This window comes from Seriola aureovittata, chromosome 21 (genome assembly GCF_021018895.1).
Source record: "Seriola aureovittata isolate HTS-2021-v1 ecotype China chromosome 21, ASM2101889v1, whole genome shotgun sequence".
NCBI lineage: Eukaryota > Metazoa > Chordata > Actinopteri > Carangiformes > Carangidae > Seriola > Seriola aureovittata.
In genome coordinates, this window is record NC_079384.1 from 9,949,532 (window position 1) to 9,976,792 (window position 27,261).

A 27,261-nucleotide genomic window follows, 5' to 3' on the forward strand; every position below is an offset into this window, starting at 1 on the left:
AGACACGGTCCTGTTTGGTTTCCAGTGATCTGGACTACTGCTAATAAAGTTAAAAACAGTCCAACTTCCCCAAACTTCCACTATTTATAGACAAACACCAGCGAGCGCAGAATTTCACTCAGCTTCAAGTGTTCGGCGAGAGTTTTAGGGGGTGGGTGCACACTCATTTGCACACATTTGCATGTCATTAGCACTTCAAACTTACAAACTTGAAAGGCTTTGCTTGTCAAGACACTCTAATCTTCCTCTCTCTCTCTCTCTCTCTGTCTCCCTCTTTCTCTCTCTCTCTCTCTCTCCGTCGTACTCTTTCTCAGGTCTCTGCTCTCTCACACAAGCAGTGATTAAGGAAGCTCAGGACATCAATTAGAAAGTTTAACCTTCTGTTCAGACTTATGACAAGCTTGCGGAGGATTGAAATCTAATGATGTGCTTGTCTTATGCTTGTGACTTCATGCCAGTTTTCAGCTTCTGCCACACATTTGTCAAACATGACAGACAATGCCTTGACACACTCAAACACACACAAAAAAGACAAGAAAGCTTTCATTCAACAAAAAAAAAAAAGATTTTTGAATCTCAAAACAGGCCAATTTGGAGCTTTCTGGTGATTTAACCAATAATTAGCTAAAAAAAAGTTGTTTGAATGTGATTAAATTCAGTGCTTATGGTGTGACTTTTTTCCCCCAGATTTTATGTTCTTTTGAATTTCGTTGTAAATCATTGGCATGAAGATAAGAAGGTGGCTTTAATGTATCCCTTAATCAAACATTTCCGGTGTTGTAGCATTAGTCTCTCTCTCTGTGTGTGTGTGTGTGTGTGTGTGTGTGTCTTGCTTTCCTGTGAAACTTCATTTTCTCTTTACTAGTGTTAATAACCTACCAGGCGAAGTAACTCAAAAGATTGGATTTAATGATTTTTTTTGAAGATCACTTTTAAATAATCCCCCCACCCTCTCTCTCTCTCTCTCTCTCTCTCTCTCTCTCTCTCTCTGTCTCCCTGTAAGTGGGTGTATGTGTATCAGAGAAAGCACTGTAGTATTACTTTACAATCAATCAGTCAAGGCAACCTAATTATTTTTAATGTGCTGCATCCAGCAGGCCTATGCAAGCGAGTTAAAAACACAGTGGCAACTCTGAACCCCATCAAAGATTAAATCAGACATACTGTACTTTTGATTAATAATACAACTTAGGACTATATGAGTGTACATCTATGGATTTTATTAAGTTTGATGCTGGCTGTGAAAACAAGTATGATTAAGTTGGGACATGTAAAAGCCCTGCTGTTCTGTGATGCCCTTTTTGGGGAATTTCAAAATATTGTACGAGCTTTGGTTTGCAACACAATGACAACACCTAATTAGAGATGGCAGGACCTTTCATAAGCGGAGTTCTGCAGAGACTCATAGAAACGGCAGTGACAAGCAGGAGAGTGGCACGCTTGCAAAAATATCAACAAAGCTTCAACGACATCAACATCCAAGAACCCAAAGGCATTTCAAAACATGTAATCACTGTCATGATTTCCTGTAAAAATGTTGATATCTACTGAACTGTTTGGAAAAGTTTAGACAGCTTCTTCAACCGAAAAAAACTTCTGGGTGCAGACAAAAAGAGAATACAGTAGTGCCTGTTGGCATTTATCATGGACTTTCTGTGGCTTCAGCAAAAAAAAAAGAATAGGCGCATGTTTGTGAATGTTGTGATTCATTAATTACAGATATATTTAGCCTTTTTTAAACATTAAGTCCATTGAAGTATTTCATTGACTTTTTATTCAACTTTTTAATTAATTTTGTCTATGCGCTTTGATTTCTGAGCATGACAATCGAGAAACAATACCAGCAAGTATTTTAATTCTGATAAAATTGTGTCAGTGTAAAATGATCCTTGCATTGCTCTTTATTCATTAAAACATGATGGGATTAACTTTCTGTTATGTTACTGAAAGTGCAAACATAACTCAAATGAAACCCACAAATTCTGGGATTTAAAATTCAATGTACTTTGTAGAGTCAAACGAGCCGAAGACGTCTTTGTTTGTGTTCAGTGTCTTTCTGCATGTAGTTCAAAGACATTTGGGAGCTACATATTTGACAGAGATGGCAGCATTTGCCATGAAATGAAACAAACCCTGTGGCTAACCACACCATGCATACTAACTTAAGCAGAAGTAACACAATCACCAATAAAACCCCAAAACATACTGACAGATAAACAGTCCTGATCAGTCCCAAACCAATTCCTCACTTCATTATTTACCATGCCAAAGGTTGTGCAGAGGTCAATCAGAGCATGGAGCATTAGCTACAATGTCCATTCATCAGAGATCATTTGAAACAACAGGCCTGGATTTAATCTCAGTTTCTTTAAACTGATGAGGTCAGACTCATGACGTCCCTCTCTCAACGAGTCAAACGAAAATAAAACTTCACTTTAAGATGAAGTTCCATCACATTAGGTGGGTTTTCTCAATTCCCAGTTAATGACACAATGCCAAACATCACAGTCAACGCTACACTTGTTTTCCTGCATGCCATGCTCACAAGTTATTGCAAATGCTTGTTTGTTAAACCTGTAAAACTAAGGCGACATCCGGTTCATTTTAAAACAGCGTTTCAAAACAAAAACCATCTCTGTCCAGACGAGTGTTTTAGCTCCGCATAAGAAATGGTCTCCGTCCATACTAACACACCTGAGTACATGTTTAACATGACCATTCACAAACACCGGGCATTCGTCTGCCGGCTTAAACAGGAAACAGATGGTCCACTTTGCAGTTGGCTAGTTGCAAAAAATACTACGAACAAGGAAGTCATAGCATTGAAATGAAGAATTTAGCTGCACAACAGCTGCTAGCAAAGACAACACTTGTAATATGTTGTAGCATGTCCATGCTGCATTCACCACTGGTAGCCATGACTGATAAGATCCCATCAGTAGTCCAGACCACAACGCAACCCTGGAGTTTTCAAACTAAAACGGGGTCAGCAGTGATTCCAAAAGTCTCTCTTTTAGAGGCTCAAAAACGCCAGGCGTGAACGTGGCAAACCCAAACTAAAACGTATTAGTGTGGATGTAGCTTAAGAGGTTCTGATTGTCATAAGCTGCCAAAATAAATAACCGACCTGATTTGCTAAAATCCCAGCGACAGGGTTAGTTTACCAAACACACTGGTTAGTCCTCATGCCCAATAAATATAAAAAGCTTTTTCTCATGATACGTTGAAGCTGGTTCTTTTTTTTTTTTTAGTGTCACATGTCTCCCAAATTGATCACCTGGTGAAGATGCTGCCATTTTGATTGAACACCTTTAGCTTCAGTCTTTTAGCTATAAAGTGCATATTCAAGACCTCTTATGTGTGTAGCAACAGTAATGAAGAGAGGCGGGGCTTAGAAAACTGTCCATGAATCACTGCCAATGTTGTTCTTCCCCCATCAGTACCTCCATAGAGTCACAGTGTGACCTGTTCACGTTTCACCTCCCATATGAATTCACCAATAAAACCTGACATGTCTGCTCAAGAACTCACTACACAGCAGCATTTCCTGCCAAGTAGTCTGTCACAAAAAAACAAAAAACACATACATTGTGTAGCTTTCTAAAAAAGGTCCCTGAACTGAGATTTGCATATAGATAAGATGGCTTAGCCTCGAGCTGAGTGCACACATGACAGACTGATGTGCTTAATTCAAATTCACTGTGGTTACATCACACGTGTGTGAATCAGCAGACCTGGCTGCTGGTGGTAACGGCTATGTAATCATTGTCACGTAATCAAATGGTCTTTAAAAGGAAAAATAAATATTTAAGGTCCCAATAATGGTTAGTTATTCAATTTAAAAATGTTATTAGCACTTTGAGAGGTTGTTTCTCGTTTCTGCTCACGCCCAGTGGTACATCCAGCTCAGTATATATATGAGGGGTGTTGCATTACTACTATGTGGTGTTGACATAAAAAAAAAAAAATTATTCATGTTCCTTTTTGTAACTTCTAAATGTTTTAATACCTTTACTTGTAATTTATTATAAATGTATTATGTAGTTGGTTAAAGAAAATTTAAGGGGCAATAGCTTCATATCAACAGGTGGTGATATAATTTAATTGGTCCATAAGGCTTCTATTGTTTCTCAGAACTATGATTAGTGCTGGTTGGCTGATTCTTGTAAATTTTTCAAGTCTTTGAATCTGATTTTCTTCTTCTTCTTCTTATTATTATTATTATCATTTAGTATTTTTTAAGTACAAATAAAATCAATTCTTTTTTAAAAGAAAAATTCGCTTCAATGATTGTAACTGTTTCTTTCAGCAGCCAGAGCATCCCCCTTCTGTCCCAGCTCTCTTAGTTAACATCTTTCTGTATTGACAAATGAATATTTATCCCCAGTTTGCTTGTTGTTTCCAGAGAACATGGATTAAACTAGTCTGTTGCTGGATAATTGTTCTCAGCCTGAGACAGGTTGAGGTGGAACAATGGGATTTCTTCTGTCTCTTTCCATTTGCTACTTTACTTAATTACATTCAAATTCAATTCAGGAGTGTTCCATCAATAAACATGGACAGTTCTCCCGGTGCAAAAAGCAAAGCAAACCCTCTAGCGAAAACATGCCGAGTATAGCACGAAGATATCAGGGAAAATAAAGAATCATGTCAGATCATTTGATGATGAAATATCACCTTGGTTAAGCACCACCAACTGCACCTATTCCTTCTTTTTTTTTTGTTTCCCAGACATTTTCTATTGCTTGTTCTTGTGCTGTCTTCTTATCTGTTTTTGCTCAATCCTCTGCCTTGTGTTTCCCAACTAACTGATCTGTTTATCTTATTTGACACCCTCCTGCAGATAAAATGTACAAGCTACAGCTCAGGCAAAGCCAGTAAAGATCCTAAAAAGAGGGTCTGAGCCTTACTGTACTGAACTTCTGATGGAGAGAGAGAGCGAAAAATGAGGAAGACAAAGGGCTATTTCACTAATCTTTCTGTATCCTGCATCTATCCCACTGAATTCTACAATTCTGAGACAAAACACAACAGCTTTACATGTAAAGTAAGAAAATAGACATTGCTTCACATGATACACAAAAAACACACTTATTAACCTTAGCATTTGGACCTTAACAAAAAAATACCTCCTAAGCAGGATACAAAGGAGCTGCACTTAAAATGTCTAGTTTCTACCTGTAATGATGGAATCAGTAGAGCTCCCTCTGGTGGAGCACAGATGACAAGCCTTAGCACGGTTGAGGTCTAAACTGCACCTGAACTCCTGATCTGAGAGATTCTGCCGTCTGATACCCTTGAGATGAGAGGAAGCTCTTCTCCCACACATTGTTTCCCTATTAACAAAAAATTACATGTAATTGTCAGACACCAACTAGCACCTGTCCCTCTTCTTATCCTCTTCAGTCTGGTCATCTCGTCCTAATGAGGGAGTAACAGACACCATAGGCAGTCCTTGAAACAAAAAAAAAAAAAAAGAAGTCCCAGAGAGGTACCATCTGCATGTGGAGGCTAGAGAGTTATCAAAATCAGCTGTCAAAGTGTTTTCTGGGCTCAGACACGATGATGTAGCTGTATGGTCTCTATTCTGTGTCCACCGGTGAAAATCATTTAGTCTAAACATCAGTAATGAGAAGCAGATGTCATCCTTCACCAGCTGAGCTCACAACCAAATGACAAGTAAAGTGCAGCAGGCAACTGGCAGGGGCCGCGCTGCTGCTTTCAAATCCAATGCAGTCTCTTTGTGGTGGTTACATTCAAATGCTCCGTCATTACTTTATCGAAAATCTTAGCGCGCATTTGATGAGGGGGAAGAGAGAGCGGAGGGAGAGGTGCTGTGTTCATGTCTGTGTCGGTTTTTGCCTCTCATCTCATATTGTGATGTGAAGTTTTTCCAAATGTATCTGTGCACAGTCCTCTGTGACTGTGACTTTGTAATTGGGAGCATACCGTGATGAAATGATTTACTCTCTATGGTGGTTGTAGAGGGACAGAATTTTTATCCATTTATTAGGATGGTGATGTGAATTGAAAGACATATTTTTTCAAATTCTTTTTGTCTGATTTCAGATTCGAAGGCAACACAGCAGCGACAGAGGCACACCTTTGTGCTCAGACCTTGGGCAAGATGTCTTAAAGTCAGTAGAGTCCTATTCACTTTTATGTGAGGAAATATCGACGCTGCAGCTACTGTGTATATTTCTTAGATTCTCAAACGTGGACAAAACTTAAAAAAAAAACAACAACAAAAAAACACATTTGTAGGCCTCCGGGAGGGCGTTTCCCATTGCAGTGATTAACTGTAGTACATTTTAGAATCAGCTTTGCACCACTCGGCTTTACTGCCAATTAGCTCTAGTGGCCTTTTGCAGAACTGCAACGACCAACATCCCTTGTGGCCCAAAAAGCATTTTCTACAGGCCGCCAGTGTTGGCAGGACACCTGGAACTGCAAAAGAGGTCAATAATCACTCCATTATAACACCAAGGATTTCTTAGCAATAATTAATTTAATTTCAGTTTGACTATAAAAGGGGTTTTATCACCTTCGGGCAACTGACATTCCAGTACCTTCTATTAAGCTATTACACAAGCATGCATGGCTGAAATCAACAAAGCAATTTAATGTACTTTTTTTTCTCCTTTTTTTTTTTTTTTTAACTAAGCTGAATATGTTAAACAGTAAATCATAGTCCAACAACATTTGAAAGCTTTAATTGTCTGAAGCCATGGTGGATTTCTTGACAACGTGTCTGTCCCATGCTCATTAAGTCTTGTAGCTTGGAAAAACAAGGCAGCCTTTGTTAGCTGAACATGGACATGTGAGTCTTTCATCTGCAAGCGTTTGTGACGGGCCTGCAGAATATAAAATTAATAAAGAAAAAGGAAGAACCAAGATGGAAGCGTGGACGGAGAAATTATGTTTATATATTAGTATGCACATAGTAGTGAAGAGGAGGAGAAACAAGGTTTGACTTGTAGAGGCAAATAAATAACTCATATATCGAGAGATAATGAGAGATATAAAGTGTCTACTTGTTGGCGGTCAGGAAAAGAGCAGATGATGTACTACAATTTAACATTTGGGGCACCAGCATATTTTTTTCTCAATTAATTATCTTGCATCAGAAACTTAATCTGCCAACTGTACTCAGTTCCAAGGCGAGATGATGGGTCTGTCATGGTATGTTGCCAGCAGGTAAGTCTGCTCCCACGTTTATAATTGTGTTGCTTTCATACAGCAGCTGGGTGGGTAGTGGGGGGACATGGCCCATTGGCTTTTAGCCTGGAGAACGTCCTCCCTAGCAGGATGGATCAGCAGAGGAGCGACAGCATCGTGGATTAGTGCAGCCTGTCAAGGTCTGACGGTGCAGTGACAATTTAATCGCTGAACTGGCTCCCCGTAGAAAAGGGAAGATGAGAGGAAGAAAAACAGGAAGGGAAAGTTAAGAGGCTGTGGTCTTCATTTATGTGATTCATTTTGTCATATCAGATTCTGTTAATACTGCTGTCAATGTCTCCTGGGTCCTGGGAAAACACAAAAAAATAAAAACAAGCTCACAGAGACAGAGACAAACGCACAGTCGCTCTCAGCCTATCCTTGAGCTTAACCCTACAGCAAAGAACCAATAGAAACAGCTCTTTTCCTCATGGGGAAGGGGAGAGCAGAGGGTTTTTTTTTATTGCATTTGTGCGATTTCATGTGCTTCCTCATCAGGATAGATGAACATGTCCCCTAAGGCATTCAGATGCACACACACACACACAGACAGACACACACACACACACACACACACACACACACACACAGGCGTGAACACTTATGAAACTCTGGTTTTACTAGTTATCCATCTGCACAGATGGGTTCTGAAGGAAAGGACATAAAACAAATCAATGTTCGTTTAAATATGAGCTAATATCTTATGTCAGCATAGCTTTTGTTGAAGCAATCAAATGTGCAAATTTTGTCATGAATTATTCACGACAGCAGTCACTCATACTATTAGCTGACAGATACTCTGATGTCAGATCAGTCTGAATAAATGCAGAAAATATAATGCAAAAGATAAGCGATGATAGAACATTTGAATGTAACTGCCATAGCAGGCGCACTATGAGTGAGTCAACAACTATTTTTTTTCTGCTTCTGGCTTCATACTAATGAGGGAAGAAGTTACCATGGTAATAGGAGACACGAGCTACCTTGAGCTTTGCCAGGCTTTTAATGCACATACGCACAGACACACACGGTGGTTTTGATTTCATCCTCCATGCTGAGGTGAATAAAAGCGAAACCATTAAATACGTATGGATATTTAAAGGCACAGTAAAAGAAACCATCAGGCAAGTCTCACTTTTCCCTCTATGATCATCATTATTAAAGGCAGCAACAAATCTCAATGTCAAAACGAGCGAGGCAGGGTAATTCCATTTGCTTTGACTTTAACTAAATTTAATTGGTGCCAAAATTGCACTGAAAATTCATACGTAAACATCCATCATTATCATGGGCTCATTAAATCTGTATTTAAAGCTTTGTATACTAGTTGCAAGACACTTAGTCCTCGATACTCGCAGTATCATCACATTAGAACAAACGCATTCAAATATCTTAGCAGTGGAAATTAATATGCTAAACTGTGTCTGTTAAAAACACTTCTTAAAATGCAAAATGCACCCTTATAAATTTTTATGTAATGCTTCTCAACTTTGGTTTGGCACAGTAATTTAGCTTTTTTATACTATCATCAAGGCTTTATATTTCAATTATAACGAAAAATATTAAAAACCCATACTCATGGTTCACTGTGTATAAAAAACTCAATACCCATACACATTGTGTTGTAGTTGTATTTCCTCCTCATGTTTCTGTTTTGGCAAGGTGGCAGTATCAAGCTGCTTCAGCTACACAGCTAACTTGCAGCAGCTTTGCATCATCTGTGCAGCACAACTGAGCCTCCGTGTTATGTGTTGTTGATACAATGCACACACAAGTTAGGAAGCATTATGTTGAAAGCAGGCGATAATTTTCAGCGAAGGGAGACCATGTGTCCTACAGATTTTTGCAGGGGGGGGATCTTTTACTCCTTTTAAGTTAAGAAAAAAAGGATTTTGCAGTATGAGATGATGTTACTACAAACAGAATATTGCTGTGATAAAGCTGAGAGACTGTATGAGAGGTTAATTATGTAAACGAATTAATTGCCTTTTTGAATGATCAAGAATTCACTTCTGTGCTGTGTATTGCAGATGCTGATGAGTAAAGAACACACAGCTTCTCAGTGTCTGAATGTCATGACCACTGCTGTGTGTCACCAAAAGCAACACGATGCTGCAGGTGGTGGCCACCGCTGCAGTGCACCCTCATTCCATCTAATATATTCTACAACGCCCTCCAACCGTGGCTAAATGCATGCTTTTGGTTTGCTGAGCACATGTCAGACTGACACTGCCGAGCCCTCACTTCAAAGTCAAAACCTGCATCACTGAACAGGTCCAATATTTTTTTAACTAGAAAACTGCTAGAAATGACTGTATTGAAAAATGCAGAAAGAACGTTACTCGGGTTGGGGCGTATCATCAGGAAGAGCTAAGCTGAATGAAGGGCGTCCATGCGGAATGATCAATTACAACACAGTTATTTCTGAAAGATATTATCAGAGGCCATAAGGTCCTATTTTGTCTCGTGCCCAGGGAGGACTTTAAGTGGCTCTGGCAAGTTCCGCTTCGCTGAATTACACACATGCCCTCCTGTAACTCACAGACCTCACATACGGAACGAGCCAATGCTTTACTATTTGCACCACCAGTTAACCTCTCAATAACTCTACCTGGACCTTTTTTTTTTTAAACACACTGATTCGAAATGAAACACCAAAAACACACATTTGATATTTTGCTGAATAACTATTAGCATCGCTGCGCTTAAGTGGAAGGACAGGAAAAATGTGCTGCATTTCAGTAGCGGTTATGCAGCACTGAAATTCTGCTGTTAATAATAAGCATAAACGTCCTTGTACCGCCCACCTGTATAGATCATAGCTAAAATGCATGGTTCAAGGTACAGTTATATGCAGTATATTAGTGGTGTTTTTTCATTCCAGACTCACCATCAAAATAAAAAAGAATTTAAAAAAGTGTGAGTGCTGTGGTGCTGAACACAAGAACAGAAAAACAAGTGACATGATTGGGTATGAAGGCCAGCTCTACTACACCTCCTGATAATGTATTCCTCCACCTTTGGCTTTTTTTTATATTTTCATGGGATACGTGGATTCTACTTTTGTGCCCTCAGTGAGTCTGACATCTCTCCCGAAGAAAACTGTGTCATCATCTTATCGTCTCGCCTTTGCTATCAGAAGTGCACGTCAAAATCATGTTTCTCCTCCTCCTGAAGGCGGATTTGATACCGTGGATCTACACAGGACAATACTGAGATTTAGAAGTCTTCTTTGATTTGTGCCGCGTTTGACAGCTGATGCTTGACATTTCAAGTTCTTTATTTTTAGATTTCTATGAACTAAACAGACGCTGCATTGACATAGCACTGCAAATTGCAAGAGGAGAATTTGAATACAATAACTGGCATTAATATTTGTCTCGTTAAAGTTTTAACAATTAATTTTGGAAATTGAAATAGGTTTAAATCATATTTAAACTCAGTCCAGTGTGTTTGGCATTTGTTCCAATTTAAAAAGGTACAAACAAACATAAAAATATACTTTTGATTTGACCTTTTCTGCCAGTTTCTACTATTAAAAGGAGGAAAATTTGGGGGAATTTAGCAGGACACTGGAGTGAGTAATTGCCTGCTTTAAATAAACCTCGATTCAGAATGGTTTAATTTGTAGTTATCTATACAGTAATAATTCTGTATGACTGACTGTATGAAGTATCACAAGGCATTTGAATTATTGTACGTTTATTGTACTTAGTGTATAAGAAGCCGCTGCACTGATCTGGAAGTAGGTCTTAAACTCACATTTGCATGTTTATTTTGGGCTCCTTATTAGCATTGGCAAACATGAACATCAGGCAGAGAGTTGGGGGGGGGGCGTAGCGAGGGAGGAGAGCGGGGGAAATGTTTCATAACAAAATAAATTGATTCCCATACGTTCGAAAGTGTGTTCTCATCCAATGATTCAAGTGTTTAAAGATTGTTCTGACATCTTTACTTGTCTCATGTTGGAAAACATCCAGCCATCCATTATGCTGTTTTGCACTGTGGCTTGGAGGAGGAGAAGATGACATCAAAGGAGGCAGGAATTGTTGAACCTTTAATTTTTGTTTGGTTTTTACTTTACTTTACTGTCACGAGGGATGAATGAACAGCAGCACTTCCTCCAGCCCCCTAACCTTTTCTGTTTTAGCTGTGTCCCGGAATGTGGATGGACAATATCTGGGGTTTATCTTCACTCACAGTATCTCTGACAGGAAGAAGGACCAGAGGGTAAACATAGTGTACAGTGTAGCATGGATACAGTAATAGCACGGCAGCAACTCTACAGCTTTTTTCAGCATTCAGCTCATTGTTTTCGTTTGTCAGTCCATATGGTTGAACCCCACAAAAAATAAATAATAAATAAAACCGTGGGAAGCCATTTTCAGCAAACATAAGTTGACTGTACGTTACCTGCTTAGCATGAAATGGCGAAGATCCGAGTAAACATAAGGCTGGTGAAGAAAGGTGAACATTTTGCGAGCCAAAAAAGACACGGATAGTTTTCTCAGGAGTTGCTGGACCAAACAAGAGGAAAAAAGACTATTGGAATATTGGAAGGAGGATTGTTTTATGTCATGGAATAAAGGAAGTTTTAAAGGTTTTAAAGGCTTGATAGTACAAATACTGAACTGTTTCAGCTTCATAGAATTAGGACTCCGCTGCTCTGAATTTGTAATGGTCAGAAATACTTTAATGCAGCTATAATAACAGTAGATTTGATTTTCAAATTACTTACTAATACTTGATGCAAAGTGCCTTCAAAATAATTCAATATAGTGATTACTGTCTCGCAAAAGCACGCCTTAAAAATCTGAAGCACACCTGGAGTTCCAACCATGCAGCAATGACATTAACTTGGCAGAGATTTTTGAATAATATGATAATGTTCTTCTGAGTTACTGCCGGGACTTCTCCCTGGCAAAAGAAACAACCTTTCAATAAAAGATCTTGCAAACCTGTAATCATTCTTTCACGCAACAGGCACTCAGCTCAAGAGAAATCGGCAGACAGTGCCTCTAGGTTAGGCCCTCCAGTCTGTCCTGAGTCCTATATGCAGTCATTCAACCGGCGCTAATTATAACCCAGAGGGTAGTTGCTATGGGTCTTCAGGGTTTCTTGATGCTGCTGTTGAACAGGTGGCACATTGGAAATTGTTGTGCCGGCGACTGTAATTTGACAGGAAACACACGCCGACTCTGCCTCCTATCATTTAATTATTTCTAGCCGTCTCACAGTGAAATTATATATCATTATACTATCAAATATACAAGTGCTACAGTGTTATCATTAATTTTTTTTATACACAGTTACTACTAAACTACTATCCATTTCTCAAACCCAGTGGTCAGTGAGTTTTAATTAAACGCACAATTTCCTGACTATTTTTCAACTTTATTTCACCCAGCATTTACTTTTCTGAACAACTTGACTCATCCTCATGTGTTATTTATAATGCACTTTTTTTTTTTCTTTTCTTTTTCTTTTTTTTTTAAGACGAAGATTTAGACCCTTTAATTCCAGGTAGGTGTACTAATGAGCTGTTTTTCAATTCAGCACCACTCAGCACAACTCTTCCCTCAGAAAGAACGTTTCTTATCATGTATTTTTAAAGTGATGCATTTTCACAGTGATACATCAGAGTGATTGCAGAGTTGGAAGCGTGTAGGGTGGGGCCGACATGCAGGATCATATCAAGATGAGAGAAGTTTAAGGTCTAAGCAAGAACTTGCAACTCCGCAAATGAATGGCACACGTGTGTACAGAAATCTGCAGTATACATACAATCACATATGAATTAGTTATAAGAATGTTTCCTAGCCTGCTGTTTTTTACTTTGAAGAAAAATAACTAGGTGGCCTGACAGATAAACACTAAAGGCTTGCTAACATAGGCAAATAAGTTGTCAAAGGCATAGTTTGTGATTGGATTTGTTGCTTTTTTGGCATTTTAATTATCCCTGCCACATTATACAATGTGTCAAAGTACGTCAAGGGTATATTAACAGGAGTTATCTGTATGTATTCTCTTGGGCAGTCAAGGTTTGAGTGAGCGCCTGAGGCAAACAAAAGGAAAAAAAGACAGAAAGGAAAACTGCAAAAAAAAAAAAAAAATATATATATATATTCAGCTGCTTTTAAGTATGATCAAAGAAGGAGCTTGCAAGAGCCCCATCTTTACACCTATCATTAAAATGAACCTTATACCAAAGAGGTCATATCCAACAACATTCATGCAAGGTTAATACGTGAGGAAAAGGGCTTTTTATAAGACTGCTACCACTATTAAAACTTTTGTCAAATTGAAGACAGAGGTTTGATCACATTTGCTCCCCATGTGCGTCCTAGTTGAATCTACATGGAAGCATTTTCTTTCCATTTGCGTAGTTCGGTTGTGCAGATCAGAGAATCCGCTGCATCTAATGCGGCCAAAGCATCTCTGATCCCCGGGTTAGTGCTTTGGGTGATTATAGATCTTCGGTGCATTTTAGGCGCATTCGCACAACGATTTTCCTGTGTGTCATCACTGTAAGAACACAGTCTGTCAGCCTGGAGACAAAAAAAGCAGCTTGAATGAAAATGACCTCAAGGTTAGTGATTGGAGGGGAAGGGCAGAGAGGGGAAACGTCAATGATGAGAATGAAACCAAATGCTTTACCCACCCACACAAGCGCACGCACACACACACACACACACACGCACGCGCACACACACACACACACACACACACACACACACACACACAAGCACTACCAGACTCACCTGCAGTGTCTGTGAACCCCAGCCACGGTTTCGATGATGGAGCACTCTCCCTCATTTAGACAGAAGGCCAGATCCTTGTCTTCCACACATGGCTTGAAGACCTCTGAACGTAGACTTGGAAGTGTGGGGGCCACTGCTGGAGACAGAAACAGAGGGAGACAGATTTAGTTATAGTCGGCCAGAAAAACTAAAAAAAAAGAAAAAGTCTCTTTCTTTCAGTTTTGCATCTTGAACATTTCTCGTTTCTTTAATCTTTTTGATGTGCTGCCTACTGCAGATGGCCGTCATGCTTGTAGTTCTCCTTCTGCAGTGATTTCTTTTTTTGTACTAATATGACCACTCTCCTCAGATTGAAAGAGAAGACTTTATTCCTTCCTTGATTTCTGAGACTCGGCGGGCTAAAGGCAGGATAGCCCGGGGAACATCTCTCTTCATTACGGACTGAGCTAAATTAGCATTTTCTGCCTTAAGATTTGTGACTTTGACATAATGCAAGAGAGAAAATGAAGTAATGATGTAAAGCATGTTACTGACTGCTTTAAAATGAATGAATGTTATCGGTGTTGCTACTGCTTTCTGTGTATATGTCTATGCTTTTATTAAACATATGTACTGCATTCCTGCTGTTTCAAGTTAAGTAGTGTAACCACAACTCCGCAGTGAATTTCGCAGTCTGCTGCTTTGGTAAGAAAGATGTAAGCAAGGGAGAAGATAATGATGTCACACTACACAAAGGCAGAACAGAGACAGAGAAATTGGCCTGATGATGTAGCTTTAATTCTACTCTGACCCTGAGCTGCTCTCACATCAAGAGCATGGCTGCCATGTTCAAGCACTGCAATGCAGGTTTCTCCACCCTGTGAAATATGCACAGCTGTCAGGCATGTGGTCAGAGCGACGTATAAATAATGTCTGCTAGCATGTGCAACCACACGCTAATGTATGCAGATATTCTATCAAACTCATACACGCACACACGCACACACACACACACACACACACACACACACGAGTACAGTACAGTGACACAGAACTTATCATCCAGGAGCTCTTTCACTCCATCATGTAGTCAAGCATTGGAAATTGGATTGGTATTACGCTCAATACCTTGCCAATACAATTGGATTACACATCAGATTCTGCTTTCATCCATTTATACTATTCACGCAGACACGCCATGTGAACGCACAAACATGCACTCACACACCATATTCTTCAAATTGTCATTCCAGGGCCTATTCCTATCATCCTGTTTTGTGCGAGTCTGCCGAATCTCTGTCTCCCAGTCTGCTTTATGCGTCGCAGCTTCTCCCGGCCAATGGCCTTTTTCAGCTGAGGCTCTCGCCACCAATTGCGTGCGGCAGAATAAAAAAACTCGGTAATCCGTTTGCTGTGCCCCAGTGCCCAGTTCAATCTGCGTTTTGTTTATGGCCATTGATCGATAAATCTGGGGGCTCTTGATGTAAGGCCCAGGAGATGATGAGAGATCAGAGGGAACACAAAAAAAGATATGTGGTGCTCCAGGGGCCAACCAAGACTCTACTCTGTCAGAGTAAAAACTTTGGAAGATATCATTTAAACCACTTACTGTAGCAGCTCAGATCATATCTTCAGACGCATTTGGGGTCGTTGACTTTTTTTTTTGTTTGAACCTCATGTAAGAGGATGTATTTAACAGATAAGAAAGGTAATACTTTCACGTTCTGTATCTGTTGCACGTCTTGCATTTTGATTGCTGCTTAGAATAATTTTTGGATCAGTTCTTATTTATCAGCCCCTCGAGTGGGATGCATATGAAAGTAGGCCGACCTCAAGTCGACTCCCTCACTCTCTAGGCTTTAAAAGACACCGCATAACATCTTGTAATATTAATTCCACAAATTCCCACAGTGGATTGTTCAAAAGGTTATCTATTCCAAGATGCAACTTTAATAATAGAAAAATAGAACACAACGTCCCCCTGTGGTACGCACGTCCGTGGCAATAATTGTCACGGCGTTTAAAAGTCCCTCGTAGCTTTTTAATCAGACAGCAGCAGTGACCACATGTGAAAAATAACACGTTTGATATACAAAGACAACGCCCGCTGTTAGGTCAGTGGTTCAGGTTGAAACACACGAGGCAGAGCTTTTCTGACAAAAGAGAAAATTGATTTTGTGCTGTAAGCCTACGCATTGATATATTTACATTGGAAAAGCCAAGGTCATGCTGATAACAGACACCTTTTTAGTACCTGTATCACAAGTAATCTTATCTGTGCTCAAGCGATTCAAAAGCTTCATTTTTTTTTTTTAAACTTGTTATCTTATGTTTTTTTTTTTTTTTCTTTGACCCAAAAGAGCTTTAAAGAAGCTTTTGCTGAAGCTCTGCTGCTGGAAAATAGTTCATTTCATTTGTCACATTTTGTTGACAGAGCGGAGGGGTAGGATGTGAACTACACAAGGTCATTGTGCTACCAATGACACCGCACTTCGGGAATCAATGATGATATATGATGTCTCCATACATTTGAGCGGACAAAGCTCCCACAGAGCTGCAAGGCACGTTATAGCAGCACCTTTTTGTATATTGGTTCTCTGTTTCAGACAGTGAATAGTGAATGTGCCAGTTTCATACCCAGAGGGAGGGAGGCTGACATGAGTGTCTTAAATTGAACATATTATGGCATACTTTGAATGCGCAAAGGGTTTTTAGAATAGCAGATCTTTGAAATTTCCTGTGGCTTTTAATATTCCACTTATAGCACTATACGCAATGATTCATTGGACCTGTACATGTGAAAGTAAAAACACTCATTACAGCATTCTCACTTCCTTAAATCAGAACAAAAAGTGCTAAGTCTCTCACCTGTCATTCTACAAAGTAAAGGCTGCTTTTCTTTACCAGGCATGAGGTTCCTACAAACAAGCGGGCTGTACTTATTAGCTCTCAAAAATCAGCAAAAAGACCTCTTAAGCCTTAAAGGATTGCCTCCACTCTTTTAACCCTCTTGGCCACATCGAAGAACAAGTCATCTTCAGATATGTTTGGCCTCCAGCAATACAGCCTGTCAATTTCTTATGGGTTCCCTTTTCATCACTGTGACAGGCAAGAAATGGTAAAAAATCTGCAGCGTAGCGAGCACGAGTTGGGCACTTTTGAACGAGCACCTGTCAAACAGGATCCTGTTGAAAAGCTGCGTTCTTTAAATATTCCCCTGTCAGAAATGAAGCAAATTAAAAAAGCAATTAATCAGTTTCTTGAATGTGTCACAGGAGAGTGGTGATTATGTGGAGTTGTATGTTTTGATGTTTTTTTTTTTTTTTTTTCTGTGCCGCCATTTGTTAACAATCAAGGGACTGACCCTGAACATATCAGTGTAAACCCTGTAATTGATCCAAGCAGTCAGACCAACTACAGAACTTATTTTGGAAGATGTTTTTCTATGAAATCAGTACTGAAAGCCTATCATACTTTTTTAAATTGAGTCTTCATCTTCATTATTGAGGTAATAGCTGATAAATGATGTGTCCCTTGCATTTACTTAATATTAAGATGTGGTGTCACGACTAATTATGACAAACATACAAGTTGCCATTCGCTTCTTTTATTAACACTTACAATGAAGCCTCTTTACGAAATCAAACCCTTGTAATGCATGGCTCTAGCAAACTCAGACTGTTAGGGCCCTTTAAAAAAAACACCATCAGGTACCTTTAAAAAAAAAAAAATGGAGGAAAATGTGCTAATAAATGGCAGCTGCATTGGAAGCATGATTCATCCTGGACTCTTTGAAATCATTTTCACGTCTCTCACTCTCCCCGTTGCACAAAGGCAATCCAGATTGCCAATTCCCCCGGTAACTTTCAAGGAATCTACTGGCTGGGGATCACAGATTCAGATGATGCTTCAGAGACCAGAGTTATCTGAGAGGAATACTGAGGCTGGAAGTTCTTCTCAGTCGTTACTATTGAATCGCTTTCAATCAATATCATCAAAAAAGTCTAACAGCTTAAACTAAATATAGGATTTTTTTCATTCTGAAACATATCATCATTTCGGATGGGGGGTGAAATCATTACATACAGATCTGTTATTGTAACATAAAGGTTTCAATAACTCCACAATAAAACCATAGTCCCATGAGTTGAAACTGCAACTGGTGAATCAAAATAAAGGTGAATGTTAAGCTAAATGCATGATAAAAAAAGACACATGATATGTGAATACACTGCGTTTTTTATACAGTAAAAGGGAAAAAAAGTCACAGTACTACATTTTCTTCTCTGCATACATGTACAGCTAATCAAAACTAAAAGCAATAAAACTGGGCCACTGTTTGCAGATATTTTGCTGCACAATGCAGCATGGATCTGAGTTTTTGTGTTACTTTTCTGCCACTAAGACATTGTCGGTGTTTGCCTCCTGCTTAAACTTTGATCATTTGGTATTGCAGCATGTAACAAACTCAGCTCCATAAAACAAGCATCATTTCTAACAGATGCACTCGCCTTGACATGATAGCCATGAAAATTTGGGTAGAATTGTGATGCATCACTTCTTCATGCCCTGTGATTCGCTTAAATGGAATAAATGGTGAATGCTCCATTTATAATCCTTTGCTCCTGTTATTGTCAGTGGCATATGTCACCTCTGTTTCACAGTCCCACTTTCACTTTCTAACTCCAATGCTTGATTACTTTCAACTGTTAATTACGGTGCAGCTGAAAGTGGTGGTTTTTATTACAGTTTTTTGCAGCCCTGATTAAAATCCAATTTTAAAATCTCGCATTATGCTTTCATAAAGTTGGAAAAGAATTGTCACAGAAAAAGCTTTCAAGTAATTGTCATATGGAGGCCTTAGTGCTCTTCATATAGTCCGTATTCTGTATGAAATGTATATAGACATGCGCTCTTACTGTAGACAGAGCATGCTGGTACAGACAGCACAAGAGACAATGCCATTTACAACTAACATTTTCCCTCTATGACTTCCTTCTAATGTGCTCATTAGTGTTCTTGTACTGAGCCTTATCCCCCAGGAGACTGTGGTCGGGCGAGAACTGCAGCACACATCAAAGAGGGCCTTACTACGTAAAGGGGAGAGTCCTAAGAGAGCCTGCTGATTGCTTACCCATCATGCAATGCTGCCTTTCAGACAGGATGATGTTCAGAGAAATATATATAGTGCACTTGATATGGACAAAACATTAGCCTTGACAAAAATGAACAGCATGTTAGCGTAGTTATGTACACTGACACCTGTTGATATAGATTTGCAGCTCTTTTGCACCATATGAATGAAGGGTCCAACATATGGTTGCCATATGGCTATCCCAAAAAAAGGGAAAGTTAAAAAAGTGACATCGAAATGATGTCACATTAGAGATTAAAGCTTCATTTCCAAGCATCCTAAACATCTCTGGAAAACCAGTTTTGCCTCCTAAATGTGAAGGCAACAGCAGCTAAGCTAACAGTAGTACTGATGATACTAGTCTTGCTTGAGTTACTGAGCCCCATCACAAAGCTCATTCTCTATACATGGCAACTACTATACAGTACACTGTTGTAGCTGAGGTCCACACAAAAGTATAAATCAATTTGTCTGATATTTCAAAGGTCAGTGTTATGTCACATAGGACAACAAGCAGAAGCTGTATCTTGTCAAAATGGGGCTAATTAACATGACTTGGTATTTCTTAAACAAGTACAACAAATCTGGGTTAAATCATGTTTCCCTATGTAAATAAGCTACTGTCAAAGTCAATTTTAGTTTTTGATTTCAAGCACTGCGAGACACTAAGCTGGCATTTTAGCCTGAAGGTTAACTCCCATGAAAGAAATGTATTCCACCTATAGCACAACACATTGCGAAACATGCTATATGCTGTATAGGATACTATGTGTTGCAAAAGCTTCACAGAAGCCAACAGTGGTGTGAAAAGGATACATGAACATTTAAAGTGAAAAAAAAAAAAAAAACATTGCGGTAGTGAGCATGAATAAAAGACCTTGACAGATAAAGCTGTGGGCAAAATATACAACAGAGAGCGGAAGAACGGGAAATGTAAGGACCTCACTTAGCCGCTTGAAATAATACTTACACAGCCATGGTCAATATGTGTACATGTACAGTCCAGTGGACACACGTGGCTTAACCTTGTGAGGACTGTTTGTCAGTTGACACACACGTACGCGCACACACCCACAAACAGGAACATGCACATACATTCTGTTGTGTATGTCTTGCATGTTCATCAAGATGACAAGCCTTGGGAGACCTTCTGTCCCTGACCTGACACAAACAAATAGCAGTTGACCCACGGGACATTTGGTTAAAGGTGGCAGTCGCTGCCTGTAAGCAGGGTTAAAGAGCACACGGCCTTGGTAGCCATGACAGCCCGGTGATAGGCATTCGGTGGGACATTTGTCACAGTTACTCTGTTCTTCCTTCACTCCATTCCCAGTGGTGGTGGTGGTTCAAAAGCCCCTAGCTGCGACATACTGTAAATACTGTACATTAATTGTCGAATTATTCTGCATATGTTCAAACAAACGAGTTGATGGTGAACAGTTATTCCATCTATGGGCAAGCAGTTGCAAATGTTTCTGAAGGGGTTCACAAGGGAAATAACAGATATGCATTTAATTCTGTTTTTCATTGCAGGGTGCCTTCTGGAGTTCAAAGTACTCTTTTTCCTCTTGGTCACTGTGACACCTTTGAGTCTAGTCATTATCTAATAGCATCATTATTAGATGAACTAAAAAATGATTTGAATGTGTTCACAGTGGCAGGCCCAAAGCAGTAGGTTAATAAAGTAGACCCCAGGAGACATCAAACATGCATTAAACCTTAAGGGAACACTTCACCCCCTAATGAAAAGTTTTAATTATCCACATTATCTCCTGACCCGGTGTCCGATGAATCTTGATTAAAGTTTGGTGGATCAGTCCACACAACAACCCCTCCTTCTCCCAAACCAGTTCCAAAACAGATCATAAAGTGACCATGAAATTTCTCTCCACATCCCACGCAACATAGTGCAAGTGTTTCGCAGCCAAGAGACAGCACTGTATGTCCAAATCGCCTGTGCTGCGTTCTATCACAAGGCTCAGCTTGCTTGTTGTTTCATGTGCACTATACCTCCGTTGGAGGTGCAATGTGTCTGCGCTGTCAGACACAACCTGCATCTCCAATAGGAGAGACTGAATAGAGTTGGGGGGTGACGTGGGAGGGAGCATGTAATCTTGAGTGGAGAAAAACACAGAAGCACCAGGCTTCTGAAAAAGAGAGGAAAGACCTGAATGTTTTTGTTTTCTCCTCTCTAGGGCTTTAGGAACACTGAAACCACATTGGTACTGAACATCATGTATTCACAAAGATCTATTCCAACACCTCTTAATGTCCAGATGTGAGTAATGCTAGACCTTGGTACAATGTTACACCTACAGATGTAGAAGTATTATAAAAGTATCCTTCAGAAAATACAAAGAACTCCAGGGGCTGCGTGAGATTGAATGAATTTCTCTGAAATTAACATGAACATTAACAAGAATATTGCCAGGTTATTATCAGTACCCCAAGCTCTGGCTAAGTGCTTTTCTGAAGTCGCCTTCAGGGTTTTCGAAGACGATTTGCCACCTCAGTTGCACAGTTTTCTGAGTCAGTGGTGGTGACGAAGCCACAATGCCAGCCGCCTTCAAATGGGGATCATGACAGTGGCGCTGTGACAAGAGGCAGCGGTTACTCCTTTTCTTTCAACCTGCAGATCCTGCTGCAGCTGCTTCTTGGCGATCAAGGTCAAAAGTAATGTGTCAGATGTTACAGACTTCCTGTTTAAGACCAGGATCTGTAATGAGGTTTAGAAGAATGCTCAAACCCAGAACAATATTATTAGACGTGATTTCTCCAGTGCTAATTTGTCTTCACAACCAATTTGCAGTAATATGGAAGTAGACAGATAATTTATCCTGATTCATTGATTGTAATTTGTGGTGTAATTATCATAATATAGCACAGGAGGGGCAAAATTATGTTACTGCTTATGATCTCAGAAATGAAACAAACATGTAATTAGTTGTATTGTATGTAGTGTCTATTATTTTTTTTCCATATTTCTTCTGTTTTGTGTCTATATGTTTTTGGAATATCTTTTTTAATGGAGATGATCTGTGTTACAACAATATGTGTGTAGAAACCACAGCAGCCATGAAGATGAAAGCTGTTATGAATGGGATGAGTGCCTCTAACTCATATTCAACAATGGGCGATGTACTTTAATGCCATTATCTCCATTACTTACAGAGCAAATAACGGAATAACCAGCGACTGTAGAAATAAATTTGAATCTATCAAATGTATATTTAATGAGCGAGGTCGCTTTAGTGCTTTTGCCATAGCAATGACATTAAATCTAGATTTGGATTCCAGGACAGGACACGCAAGAAATGAGACATAAATTAAAGCTTGCTGGAGTTTTGTTGAAATATACATACCTGTGGTGTTCCTTGAGGAAGGACTCAGCAATTAATAATTCATCATTATTTACAAATGGGACACCATGAAAGAGGATCAGAAACTAATGAAAAAACACACAACTCATGCACATAAATGTGCAAGAAGGCATAAAAGCAGTGAAGAGCAACCCATAGCCAGACACACTTACAAATTAAATGCAGTGAGTGTGTGTATGTGTGTTTGATGTATTTTGACATTTTGAGAGAGCACGTGATATAAGCAACAGGAAATTAGATTAGGGGGATACAGCCCCACGGTCTAGATTAGCAGCAAGTGATCAACTACATCACCTATTAAATAACACCAACATTTGAAGATATGGTTGTGATCTTTTATTGGTGTGTGCGTGCGTGTGGTTGTGTGTACATGCGCACCATGTGTCCATCAAAATATGTTATTTATTTCCATGAAGAGTCTTTTTGTTCTTCATTACCGTTTATTAACGATGCTAACAAACAATTTATCCAATGTGGCATATTTGGCTTGCCTCTTAATGTGCATCTAACTGTTACCACACTGCTGATACCACACTTGGTCTTGTCTTGGCAGTGCCTGTCTCCATCTGGCTTTTTTTTTTTTTTTTTTGTTTAAGACTATATTTAAAAATATGGCATAAAAATTTAATCCTGGGGGTTCTAGAGGATTATGCTTTGCCAGCAGAATCTGGCAGAGAGACTGAGAGGTGCAGTCAAACGAGTACCTAATTGCGTCTTCATTTACTTACTGTAACATCTTCACCGACGTGACGGTTGAAGCTAGGGGGAGAAAAATGCTGATTTCCTCACGCTGATGAGCTGAAATGCAGTGTTATCAGTGTTGTGATCGCCGCACAGTTGTGTTAAAAAAAAAAAAAAGAAGCATTTTTAGTTGTCTTCCATGGGTATTCACCATGCTCCCTCTCTTTATGCCTGACAAAAATATTTGAATTGGAAATTACTCAAAATTCTGTTTTATGCAGTAGTCATCTCTAGATGCGCTTTTGCACATGCAAACAGATCAAATAGTCATGAAAAGAGGAAGAAAAGCAGAAAAGGAAAAGTTAAGAAGCCTAATTTGCCTCGACCACACTGTGTAAACCAATAAAGATTGTGAAGTCGTTTTGATCACCAATTATTGATGCTGTTTATCCCTCTTGTTTTTCTGTCTCTCTGATTTTCTCCCTTTGGTTAATCCAACAGGATGCGGACAATTACTCGCACCTGAGAGAACAATAGGAGAGGAGGGATGGCATGCAAAGCGTGATAACTTGACAAGAAAGACAACCAAACACCATTGGAGAAATTCCTATTTTTAAGGCACAGTGGACTTTTTTTTTCCCCCCTCTTCTGCCTCATCGCCAGGTTCCACTCTCCTTCCACTTTCTCTGCCACTCTCCATCTTCCTCGGGGGAACTCCGAGATGTTGCGGGAACGCAACATCCACATGCATCCCCATGTCAGCTGGAGCGGGAGTAAGAGGAGAAGAGTTGAATGATTCACCTACGTGGAGCGGAGAGTAGCTTCCTGTCAGAGCGGTTGATTAAAATTCCTGGGACCAAGAACGCAGGGTGTGATGTACGACGAGCAGGTGGTGTGGGTTTAATATGCATGAGCGGACGGCTCCTGCATCTGCAGACTGGCAGTCACTGAGCTTGCCTGTCCGCTCCCTTGGCAGCTCTCTTGGCATATGGAGCTACTGAGGGCATACATGAGCATAGCAGGGGGGCTGGTCTTAGCACCCACTGATACAATTTACTCTTTTTGTGACTCCTGAGATGAGTGGGATGGCAGCTAGTTCCTTTTGGTGGCTTTGGTCTGCTCAAAGGAGCCAAGATGAAGGTAGAGGAGAGCACTTTTTTTTTGCTGTATATTTTATTGATTTTATACAAACAGCAGAAAACATCAAAAGGGAGAGGGATTAGAGGAGCCGGTGTAAAAATTGACTGAGATGGGGTTTGGGACTTAGGTTTACCGGAGGGAAGCTGTGATTAGCCCCTACACCGTCTCAACTGGTGATTCTATTGATATGAAAAAGCAAGCACAGTCCTACTCTAGATTTTGAAGGAGGGAAACGTGAGCCTAGCTAACGCTGCCTTGCACTGTATTTGACACACGAACACTGCCTTGAAATGGTTTAGATGTGTAAGTATATATATATATAGAGTCAGATTCTAGGTTCATTCGGGTGCATTGCAAAGTGATATTTTTCAGTCAGGTTTTTTTATGCCCGGGCCTTTAATGGTGATTCAATGTGTATGTGTGCTGCAATGGGAGGAGAGGCGCAGTAGGAGGTGCATCCCTGGCAATCCAGCAGTGCAGCAGTCATTCTACTGTCAGGTTTATCCAAGTTTGTATCATCTGCTGCCTGGCTGCAGGTCAACAGGGAACTAGACATGCCACACCCATGTTCTCTTATGTGTTCATTGCATCAGTTGGTGGAGGCGCACTCTTACACACCTCTTCAAAATCACACAAACCTCTTTTATTTATTCATGTCTGCTTGTGTGCTACACTTTTTTATACACTCCTCAACCAGCAGGCAGAGCTAACAATGCGGATAACTTAAAGAAGTTACATTACAATTACGGCAACAACACCAGGAAAGATTAATACCTACTAGTGTCTCTCAGTTGTGTTTGAGCCAGGATTGTCTGGAAGGAGATCAAATGGGCTCAGCAGTACTTTTCTATGGGATCACTGCTCCATCCAGGAGGACAATAAACAATGGTACAATAGCTGCGCACCCAATAAAAGCTGCAAAATAATGTTTTAAGGAATAAAAAATCTATATTAGAATTTAGATGATTATTTTTGACACGTCTTTGGTTTGTTTTGAATACTCTAAACAAGCAAATCTTTAGCGTGATCAACCACACCCTTTATTTCAACAGGGTTTAACTCATCGACAGATCTATCAAATCAGTATTTTTGCTTGCAGTCAGCTTCAAAGAACTTGAAAATTTCTTCTTCTTTATCTAGAAAACCAGAACAATTGACTGGCAGGACATGCTGCAACTCAATTAATAACAGTCGGTGTCTCTGAGTTAAGGAGAAGACATGGGACTATCTGCTACCTTTAGCTGTCAGTCAGTACTCGACTGCTATCTAGCTACAATGCACGAGGCTGGATTATGACGTGCGCAGGAAGCTAACGCAAGATTATTGATTGACCAACAGAAACTCTGTTAGTCTTTTTTCTCACTTACTAACAAGCCATCTTTCATTGAGCATACAGACACTGACATTTACAATCAGAAGTCAATGCCACAATGAGGTTATAGTGACGGGACATTATCACAATGGTAAACTCTAACTCAAACACTGTCTCATGCATAACAGCTAACAAGCTGTGCTAAGGCCTTTTCCATTCAGATGATCATCTCTTTTCAGCCATCTGTAGGTAGCAAGTGTGTTTCATCTGCACTCCCTAATTTCATGCGCACTGTCAAAGCGTGATTGTGCACGGCAAATCCTCTGTGGATATTATGGTAGGGCCAGTGCGACCAGCACCAGGCACACAGACCTCTGTGCGGTTGTCCTCCCAAATAAAATGATCCGTTGTTTCAGTAAATCTCCCAAAACTATATTTTTTTTAATTTCAAGGGAATGTTTAATTTCAAGGTCTCAAAAATGATTCACATTACCATGTGTTGTTACTGTACTGGAGGATATGAGGAATCACAGAAACATTTTACAGGAACGATAAACAAAAAAAAAAAAAATTATTAATATTACACTAATCTGAGCCAGGAATGTGGAATGCAGTATATCAAGTGAATCTATTTACTGAAGGTTAATAATTGAGTCTACATTAAGTACACCTGCAATGAGTCATTTAGAGACAAATCTGTAAACACAATGAATGCACTAATTGGATTACATTAATGATAACCAGCTTGGAAAAACTCACCAGGGGACATCAGTTAATCCCAATTATAAATCCCACTAACTGTGCAGCTCATGGACAAAGCAAAGCCCTGATGAGTTGTGCTTTCCCTTAAACAAGGCAGATTTCCCTTGTCACCCCATTCCACTCAATATAGCCATCCATATCTTTGAGGTGGCTGCCTCCCTCCCTCCGTCCCTCTTTCTCTCTCTCTCTCTCTGATACACACACACACAAAAAAAGTGACTGCAAATTCGCCCTGGCATTATCACCCCAAAGCTCGACAGAAATAAACACAGGTGGAAACACGCAACTACACACACCAGCAAACGCCCGCTGCTCTCGATGGAGCAGTGGGAACAGGATTAAATGCCTTTCACACTGCTCACTCCCAGCAGCAGAAAGACACAGCTCTGATCCAATCACGGTGACACATGCAGAAACAAGGAAAAGGTTGTGGCTTGACCTCCCTCGGGAGCGAGCTCGTCGCCGGTGTTACTCCACGAGAAGGAGAGAACACTCACATGAGAGTGATAATGTGACGTTTTAATCGAATGTAACGATAAAGGATGAGTGGGAAGACACTATGACGACAAGTTTGTGAGAAGTAATGTCCTGTGTTTTATGAGTACATATGTCGCCACGGGCTTCACCCTGAGCAACGCTGCCAAACGCACACTGTGCTGTATGTCCAATTGCACAGAAGTATGGCGCTGCTAATGCATTGGGACTGGCAGCACTGGCCCCCGATGCTCGATCAGTGAAATCCTGTTTAGCCCTCCCCCGCCTTCAGGGAGTGTCTGCCGTCTGATTCTAGCCAAATCATGGCCTGTTTAACACCTCACCACCTGCCTCGTTTATGTGCATGTGTGTGTGGGAGAGAACGAGAGAATCAGTGTGCGTATGTGTATTTGTGCGTGC

The 27,261-nt window shown here is 40.0% G+C and overlaps 1 protein-coding gene across 2 annotated transcripts in view; it reads right to left on the reverse strand.

Annotated features, from left to right (window-relative positions):
* nrg3b (neuregulin 3b) overlaps positions 1 to 27,261 on the reverse strand; it is a 183,752-nt gene that overhangs the window by 76,726 nt on the left and 79,765 nt on the right. The window contains exon 2 of one of the 2 annotated variants that reach the window (XM_056366108.1): positions 13,980 to 14,112. In XM_056366108.1, coding sequence (XP_056222083.1) covers positions 13,980 to 14,112 — 133 coding nt within the window. Of the gene's footprint in view, positions 1 to 13,979; positions 14,116 to 27,261 lie in introns of both variants that reach the window. The other variant, XM_056366107.1, reaches the window with a different exon arrangement.